Source organism: Ptychodera flava, chromosome 7 (assembly GCF_041260155.1).
Source record: "Ptychodera flava strain L36383 chromosome 7, AS_Pfla_20210202, whole genome shotgun sequence".
NCBI lineage: Eukaryota > Metazoa > Hemichordata > Enteropneusta > Ptychoderidae > Ptychodera > Ptychodera flava.
The window spans coordinates 31,826,371-31,836,494 of record NC_091934.1 but is presented as its reverse complement, the minus strand read 5'-3'; the positions used below and the strand labels follow the sequence as shown (position 1 = coordinate 31,836,494).

Here is a 10,124-nt window from a genome sequence, read left to right as displayed (position 1 = left end):
AGCATTTTAGGCAATGATGAGCCGGTATCAAAATTCAAAAACACACTGACCCCCCCTATTGGGCATTTCAAAAACATGGTGACCCCCCTATCACCAAAGTCAAAAACAGGGTGACCCCCCATGAATCCACCGCCCCCCCCCCCAGGCTGAAGAAACTGACCAGTCCCTTAGTTGTCTTGTGGGATTTCCTTTCAGAGCAGTAATAAAATAAAGTCAGATTATATATGCTTGAAGTTTAAAGGTTATGTGTTTCATTTTGTGTTGTCCAACACATATCTCACTTTCAGCGCAGAAAGCCCACATTATGAGAAAAGTGCCTCGAGTCGTGTTGTTAGGTCTAATGTTTACGGGGTTCACTGGACATTTATTACCAGATAGACGAGCCAAAGTCTGATCTAACCATCATGTTGTGGTTTCTGTACGTGATGCTTTCAGTACTTACTCTTTTCGATTATATACGTCATTTCCTGCGCATTGCATAATGGGTACTCTTGCAACGGAACTTATACGAAGAACTCTCGCAAATCTCATCTCTAATTTCACAGATTTCTTGAAGTGTATGGTCTCTTGTGATAAAGCAACTGTACAAGAAAACAGTTCTCATAGATGCCACAGTAAATTTACAGAAGCCATTTTCACGCTAACAATTCGGGTGAATAGAAACAACTTCACGGTAAGTAAGTTGTATTGAATTTTCTAAAGAAGCTTGCTTGCTGTTAGGCGTAGATCTATTGCGTCGGAAGGATTATTTAAAAAGATATCGCACAAGAGGTTATGTCAGCCAACTGCCCTTCTGACCAAATTGCATGAGTTAAAGCAGACATGTTCTAGACAACAAAAATATGTGTCTGGGATGAGAAAGTACCACTTCATAACTGATGGTGCGACTCTGCTGTCATTCTCACCGCTAACTGCTGAGAAATTGTAGTGCTCGCCAACATATGGTGAGAACTGTGAGGTAGCCTGATTATCACTCCGATTGGGAAAATTCTCACCGATGAGACAAAAAACAATCCGATATCCCAATGGACCGAAATGGAATGTCTCACATAAGTTGGGTAATTTCCGTCTCAAAAGAAACTTTTCATTAAAATATATCAACATGTGATACATATGAGTCAATCAGGCAAATATCGATACTCTCAAATCAAGCAAATTATGGGACAAATTGCAAAGTTGTGTTTTGCAGCCTACCATAGAATTCCTCCTGGTTGAGGCCATATAAATATTAAACTAGAGTGAATTGAAGGAACAAACTTCAGCACACTGTCGCGTTGGTGATAGGCTGTTGCGTAGATCGTGGTGTAAATGCGATGGCCAACGAGTAACTGCTGCCGAGGAAATCTAAGCTACTGGGGCCAATCTAGGTTTACCACGATGAAAATGTTCATCTTGTTTGCATTTTGTTGTATCAATTGTCAGTGAGTTTATTCGCATCTCGTTCACACCAAACATGGAGATAAAAATACCACGCACTAAGGAAGGAATTTGTTCAGCTGTAATTTATTTGACAGAGCCTGATGCCAGAGGTCGCATGGGTGATCGACTCTTCGAGCGAAAAAGCTATCGGTTCATAACCCTTTGTCTGGAAATTTCATTTGCAGTCACAAAAAGGTCCTGACATTTCCTGATGTTGACAAGCAATTGCAATAATTAACAGAATTTGATCCGAGGCCAGTTACGCCTTTCTCTTTCTTGACCCTTTTGATCACCTCGACCTGATAACTGTTGACCGAGGATCTAACTTACTGTAAGTGTCGTTGCAATGATTACTACTCCCAATTCTGTTGTGCAAACTGCAGTTGCTCAGCGGTCGCTGACATCTCCAAAACGGTTGCTGCTGGAGACTCTTTCGGCTGCTGACAGTGATTCTGTAATTTCTTATAAATCTGATATCAAGTACCAAATTTCTTGTCATTCAAGCTCCCGACTTTTTCTCATGGGTTATTTTCCCCTATGAGTTATTTGTCAAGGAAACTGGACATCTTGCTGTCTGGCACACTGCATGAAAACGCAATAATACAGATAAATTCACACTAATGAGTTACCTGTATTATAGAATAATACACGTGAATTCACATGAATCCACATGAATACAGGCTTGCTGAATACAAGCAATGGATTATTGACTGTATTCATCTGTATATGCACTCTTCAGCTAAAATACAGGCAATAATCCATGCAAATACAGTATGTATTATTGGGTTTTCATGCTGTCTGGCAGGGCCACCGTCATCTTTTGTAGCACGCATCTGACTGTATAGTAAACATGAAACAAGCAGAATGGTCTGATCTGTAGGGTATTTCCGACAAAGTCATGTGATCACCAATCTAACTCCGCGCGCAAAGGGTTGAGGAACTCTACCCAGCAAAATTATGTTTTGTGACCGATAACACATGTTCAGTCCATGTTGCCATTCATTTAATGGATAGATGGCTGCATGCATACATGCATATACATATGTACTATCTAACATTTAAATGTCTTTCGTTTTTTTGTTGTCTAGGTATCAGAAGTCCAACAAAATGGGTCGACTGAGCTTTTTGACGTTAATGCTGGTGCTTTCTGCTCGTCTATTTGAATGCGAGGTTTGTATTAGCACTGATAAAGTAAACTAATGGTTAAATATTAAAATGTATTCTCGACGACATCATATTGTCCAAAGAAGTCGAGCAATTTGGATTAAAAATTCCACAAGTTACAGCCTAACAAACTTCGGTTATAACAATTCCTTTAAATGATACAGTTCCTGCCTGTAATTTTGGGTATTTGATTTGATATATATAGTCATAGTTTTATGTCATAGCTATATCTTGTCTTCGTGCCAAGTTGAAATGAAATTGGTCTTGACATATCTGGTGGATTTAGCCTAACAAAAATCTAAGCAAAATTGCCTCCCGGTGGCCATACTGGTTCACATCACATAAAACAATTAATTTGCATCTTTATTTCCTTGTACCACGCCTTCCTGCCAAGTTTAATTGAAATCAGTCCTAGAAGTTCAAAGCGTGGCTCTGAACAGACAAATTTAAAAATGACTACAAATGGCCATATTAGATAAAAAATCAAACTAATATACGACCGTATGTCTTAGAAAAAGGGCAAAATGAGAATCGAGACTGAGCATCGAGACACTATCATTTTGTTATAGAGATCTATCATTTTTTTTAATAATTGTAACAACTTGTGAGTCAGTTTCAGTAACCGAATAAAACAGTACGATCCAGACTGAGATCTTATTCTCAACTCACACTCCCAAAAGTATATGCTTAAAAAATGACTTGATTCTGTCTTGGCATGACAGGGCATTGGTTACTGTATGGCCTACATACATAAATTCATTATATGAAAATGAACAAAACACGATACATCACGCTCATCAAACTTAGAGTATAATGTACTTTCGGTATTACCAATTTACCACAGAATTGCAATAAATTTTAGTATAACAGAAAGTCATTAAATATGCAAAAGATCTATATCTATATCTAAGGATAGAAATAAGCAATGCACTGAAGAAGTTTTATAAAATTCAACGGTATTCAGCTTTGATAAATTTTATGGCACAATTAAAGCACTTCATCAGACAAGCAAAGAAGTTAATATGCTATGCTAACAAAGTTGTAGCACAGGTAGACCTAAGTATGATCGATGACATCAGATGTTTGGTAGACATCAGTGCAGTCAGTAACGACATGTGGCGTGATTAGAGAAATTCATTAAATATCCAAATGCACTATTTATCAGAGGCTTATGCTTACAAACTTACAGCACAAGTAGACTTATGTATGATCGACATTTAGGGAGGCTGTCAAAATGAGTGCATCCAGTATATATATATATATATATATATATAGAGAGAGAGAGAGAGAGAGAGAGAGAGAGAGAGAGAGAGAGAGAGAGAGAGAGAGAGAGAGAGAGAGAGAGAGACAGACAGAGAGACAGAGACACAGACAGACAGACAGACAGACAGAGACAGAGAGAGACAGAGACAGAGAGAGACAGAGCGCGCATTTAGAGAAATTATAAAAATATGCAAATGTGCTAATAATCAGAATGCCACGCTTGTTAAATTTGCCCTATAGGTTGGCCAAAAAAGATTAATGAATGACATACGTTTAATCATACAATGCCTTCATGATTGATATTTGGCCTAATTACATAAATTGATTAAATATTCAAATGAGCTACTAATACGAAAATCAAACTTACAGCACAAGTAGAGCTAGGTATGATCGATGAATAGCAGAGGTTTGGTTACGATCAGTGCATTCAATATTGATACATGGCCTAATCAGAAAATTTATTAAATGTACAAATGAGCAGTATGTCGTGCTTATCAAACGTTCAGCTTGACCTAACCTATGTATGACCAGCTTACATCAGAAGTCTGAAGTGTTGAAATTCAGAGTTTTCGATTTTGAAGTATATAAAATAATTAATTATCTATGTATTTTATATCGAATGTGGTCGTCATATTTGACATATAACCAGTTGCACACATTAATTAATATTTGCCATTGACCGTTAATTATGCAGACCACACCCTGCAAAATCAAATAAGATCTTTTTCTCCTATCATATCCTTGCTTTGTGTCTTTCCTAAACAGGATGCTTGTTACGAATGGACAGAGTGGATGCACGATGAAGCGGGTGCCAATGTCGAACTGTCAGAAAAAGGAGAATTCCAACAGGTAGACCAGCTTCGAGGCCGGTACGACTTCTGTGAAGACCCGATAGACATTGAGTGCGGACTTGCCGCCCATCCGCACACCCCTTACGACCAGACAGGGCAAGTGAATCTGACGTGCAACTTGGAGAATGGTTTCATGTGCTTCCACTCCGATCAACCTGGGGACAGTAACTGCCTGAATTATGCAATCCGCGTACAGTGTCCGGTATCATGTCCGACTGACGCACCAGCTACAGTCTCTCAATGTGAGGAACCAACATGGTCAGACTCTGACGAGATCGCTGACAAAATAAACAGTCCCTATAGCAGCAGTGTAAGCGACACCGTTAAAATGGTAAACATTATTTGCATTCTGTAGCGGTATAGCAATTGTCACACTTTTTAACCCTTTTAATTTGTATGTATGTATGTATGTATGTATGTATGTATGTATGTATGTATGTATGTATGTATGTATGTATGTATGTATGTGTGTATGTATGTATGTATGAAATTATGTATGTATAATACTTTCATATTATTTTTGAGTGTCTACGTATGCTTTTATATATTTCTATTTATTATTTCACGCAAACACTAGTCAATAGCAGTAATTATTATAAGGTTTTGATTTTGCCCTATTTATTTTGTTCACAGAACTCGTGTGCAACGTTTAGCAGTGTGAGCAATTGTACAACACAAATGATGTCGATTGTTGATAAACTGGATGAAGTTTCTTTCGAGCTGCACTTTCACAGCCGTGCTCATTATGTCAGTGCTGATTACTATGCAGAGTTAGACATTCACTTAAAGAACATCCACGCTATCTCTAAAGCAGTGGTTACTACCTTAGGCGGGGCAGCGCTAATGTTACCAGTTGTTCGCAAGCAGTCTAAAAACACCATTATACAGGCATTTTTCTTTTTCATCATTTTGGTGGGAAACAACGCCATCGAGGAATTGCTGGGTACCGAGGAGAATGCCTTGGAAAAGACACGTCTTCATAATGAGGCAGCTTTAGAAACAAAACAACTTGAAAAAGAAGTAGCTCTATGGATTCCGCCAGGTAATTGCTCTAATGTAACAGTCAGCATTCTTTGTGAGAAATACAGAGAAATAATCTTGAACCATTCTAATATTGAGAAGAAGATTAGGAGTGAAGACTGGACTTTCAGTTGTGTTCATTTTGAGCTGTCAGAACGTATGAAAGAGAAGGCAAAGCGTCACAAAAAATATATACCTGAAAATCCTAGTGCTTGCTCCTCATTCATATGGATTATGATATGCGCAATAATTAAATATGTTTTTTGCTATGGTATACTATTGTATTGTTTACCATTACTTCCTATTTACTTTGTTTTAAGAAGTAATGATGATACCGAAAATGAGCAAATACCTGCACAGAATGATCAGAATGAAGGAGGGGGAAATGCTGTTGAGTGATAAACTAGATAGCAAGGAAGCTCATGATGACCAACAATCCCAATAAGATTCCAAGGATAGTAAAAAAGATTGAAAAGAGAAACATTTAGAAAGCCAAGAGATCGTACAGCTCTGTTTAATTTGATACAGATAATTCTAGTTAAACTTAAGGTTCCAAGACAAGTATTGAGCTCTTCCAATTAATGAACTCTCTGAAGAAAATTAAGCTCGTTACCCAAACAAAGTGTATATTTTCTGAACGTCTAGATATTGGGAAATACTGTTTTGTATTATTTGACAATTGTTTACATAAAGACCACATAGTAGTCAATTTGAATAACCTCTTTAAAGTCGTTTTTTCGTTTCCCTGCATTAACGCTGCAGTATTTCCGGCCGAAATTAGCATTATCAAAAGGTGCCATGTCAATCTTTAAAAGTGTGTCTGCCATTTTTATCGTAGGCTCTAAAACATGTTTATGACGCGACAATTATGTGACCGTTAACTGATCTCTGGTCTAACAGATTTCAAAGTATGTAATATAAAAAGTAGGCTAGATTTAAAAAATCTCAGACACCATTTGGAAGATTGACCCGACAACTTTTTTATCATGTTAATTTTGACTCGAAATACTGCAGCATTTGGCAGAGAAACAAAAAAAAATCCCCGATTTATAAGAGGTTATTCAAATTGACTGTCATTTGGTCCTTATGTTAACAACTGTCAAGTAATACAAAACACAGTTTTTGCCAATATCTTGGCTTTCAGAAAATATATACTTTGAGCGGGTTACGAGCTTAATTTTCTGAAGAGAGTTCATTAATCGGAAGGCTTCAATACTTGTCTTTGAACCCTAAAGAAGAGAAGTAGACGATTTCCTGGTGGCACGGTAGGCGTAATAAAAATAGTGTAAGTGAAACGTGCTCCAATTTAGATCACACTATAACGAAGTAGATATGACATGTTTATATTAAGTGTATTTATTCTCATATTTTTCATACTTTTTGGCATAATTTTTTGTTTTGTTAGGATATACGCTTAGGATACTTTAAGGGTATGGTCAAACTATATATAGTACTGTTATAATTAAGGACAGACTACATTTTTGAGAAATCAGAGATTTAGCTTTCAGAGATATTATGGAGATGCAAATTTTTTGAGAAATTTTTTTCCTTACTTTTGATTACCAGTGGTCTTACATTTTTCAGGAGAAATATGTAGCTTGTTAGGCCTGCCCACATTAAGCTAGGTCACACGAGCATAAGAATGGAATATTTCAGTATCGTTTACCAATGTTTGCTCAATATTCTTAAAAAACATTTTCTCTTCAACAATGTGTCCCACGGTAGTCAAATCTTGCTCATAAGTTTAAAGTGATGACCTCATTCGGTTAAATTCAAATTATGTCAAATTTTCTTATGCAATTCATTAAGTCTATAATTTTCTCAGTTTTTGTCAAAACATCATTTCCAATGATACCATTTGAGTTACTCCTTACAAAATTCAATATTTAGCTTATCAGAGATACCCTCATTATTATTCATTATTCCTTATCTTAGTATTTTGTATTAGAAATGTGAAATTTGTGAATTTTCTCAATGCAAAGATCCATAATTATCCTGTTATATTCAATAATATACCGTAGTTTTACATATTTTCAATCTGGAGTAATAGATTTCCTAACTGTATGCATTGTGGTTTTTTGCTGAATTCATTGATAAAATGAAAATAATCTGAACTTATCTTTACCTTTGAAATCGTACTTTACATAAAAAAGAAGAGTGTACAATATTAATAATTTAGTGAATACAATGAAAGGTGCATTGCAAAGCATATCAATTTTGCTGTAGCATATTTTCCAACTCGCCAACAAATTTTAGCATAGAAATATTTTTACAAGATGGCAAAAGTTGGTTCTCACTACTGGGAAATATGCTCATAAGATCATCACAACTTGTAAAGACAACGTTCATCCTTTATTGCACTATTATATAAAGCTCTCTTTCTGTATGACAGAGTCGATGATCTAGAATGGTACACAGAGGCTTATTAACCTTCATCAAAATGTCTGTATAACCTTATATAGTAGGTTACATATCAGAATTGTAATGTTATGTAGTTTGTTTCTTTGTATTTTAATATTACAGATAAAAAATTATCAACTGTGTCATGATAATAGTTTGCAGTGGTCATAAGACCAAACTATTTTTGCTTATTTTGTGTGAAATTCAAAATGGCCGCCATCCCCTATGTTATCCTTAGGGAAAACTTTATTTACTGATTACCTTCAAAATGAGTCCCATTGGCCAAAAGAATATTGTAAATTTTTAGAATCCGATTATCTGTCTCTGCATTCTACCTTAAAATCAGTATCGTATATGCAGACTGTACTGATGGTGTATCTCGAGAGTTGATTACGACGACAACCTGGTGATGAGTTTGGAATTCGCTGTATCAACCAAACTGTCAAGTTTGGTGGTGTATTTTAATGATTTGGTGGTGTTTAACGGCGGCTGGCCGTAAGCTTGCCCGTTCGTGTTGAGAACACAATAAACCTGTGGAAATATTCAGACATCCTTGAAAACGTAATGCTTCCATCGGCGTTGACACTTGTTGATTTTTCCCCAAAGATTTATTCTCGGGTCAAAGTTTTTGTGTCTTTTGTGTTTTATTTCACGCAAATTTACTGAATATATGCGATTTTATCTTAAAAACCATTCACACCGAATGTTATTTCATGGTTTCAAAACATTTTCATGGCTGAAACGAGGTGCGCAAATACTTTTTGGCGGATAATATATATATATATATTATTCCTTTTTCTCTCCACAGATTTCTGAAGGGCTGAACATAATTAATAACCGATTATAGCTCGCGGAATTCACCTCCAGGGAGCGTAACAACACATTGAACGATGCTTTTTCAGGCAAAACAACTGGTCAGGAAAATTTGATATACGAGCATAGAATTGACAAACCTTTGATGTCAATCATATCAAATTAATTTACTTTAATCTGATCATGTCATTACCCCTACACAATTTGCAATTCATAAAAGTCCAACAAAGCAACTCATCTAGAATCATTCATGTCACAACACAATACCAAGTTTACACTTCACAAGTTTTAATTTCTCTAACTTTATTGTTGTTGTGTAAATCCCCGAGTTTGTTCTGTCTATGTCATTGTATAGTGTTACTTGAAAAATATTGTTTGTTCATTTTAAAACTAATTTGTCTTGCTTCATTTACTCTTATAAAAGAGTGATTGGTATCCTTGTGTCATGTAATCATTGTCAATAAAAATATTTTGGTCTTCCATTGGGCCCATGTAACTTCACTGATCCCATGCTTGTCTTTATATCATACGTCTACAAATCCTTTTCTTTTGGTAAATGTTTATTGTGACAAATTAACTGTTTTACTTTGATTATAGATGCCCCGCACAGTACAATAAATTACCCACAATTCTCTTTGATTTGTATCCTTGAAGGTTACTTTTCTTATACCTTTTTCAGTTCTGTATGCAAGCAATAATGTGCAGCATCAGAATAATTGATAAATAATATCAAGTAAAAGTACGGCTATAAATTTCAGTGAAAGTTTCCAAATTACCATTGAACAACCATGGAAGTCACATTCTGTAGGTACTACAAATGCCATACTTTTAGGCAGCAAGTTATGACGAACTGAAGGGATGATTCTCTGAGAAAACTTAGAATGCAAATTTCTTTTGTAATTTCTATTGGAAAAAATCAATATCCCTTTGTTTCAAAAAACAGGTGCAACTAGTCTCCCTACATTCCATCACATTATTCTGTATGGCTGAAGACACAATCAATGGAAAACTTTACAAAAATGCTATCTCCTCTCTCAATCGTGCATAACTTTCCAAATCATTTAAAGAGAGAATTGAGAAGAATGGTGTCCTTAAAAGTACGGTTTTTACACCTAGTCTATGAATTTGTCTACACATGGGAGACCTGGTAGACCTTTCTGGCAAATCTCTGAGGATACAAATCATAATGAATTT

At 35.9% G+C, this 10,124-nt stretch overlaps 1 protein-coding gene across 3 annotated transcripts; it reads left to right on the top strand.

Annotated features, from left to right (window-relative positions):
• Positions 1-449: 449 nt before the first annotated feature.
• On the top strand, positions 450-9,385 carry LOC139137285 (uncharacterized). 3 transcript variants are annotated; one of them, XM_070705291.1, is made up of 4 exons: positions 450-673; positions 4,612-5,028; positions 5,331-5,739; positions 8,926-9,385. In XM_070705291.1, exons 1-4 carry the CDS (start codon positions 482-484, stop codon positions 8,931-8,933), a joined length of 1,026 nt encoding a protein of 341 aa, XP_070561392.1. In that variant the 5' UTR covers positions 450-481; the 3' UTR covers positions 8,934-9,385. The 3 variants fall into 3 exon arrangements, with proteins under 3 accessions (XP_070561392.1, XP_070561390.1, XP_070561391.1); XM_070705290.1 differs by lacking the exon at positions 8,926-9,385 and adding an exon at positions 2,508-2,589 and having other exon boundaries at positions 479-673; positions 5,331-6,320; XM_070705289.1 differs by lacking the exon at positions 8,926-9,385 and having other exon boundaries at positions 5,331-6,321.
• Positions 9,386-10,124: the final 739 nt, after the last annotated feature.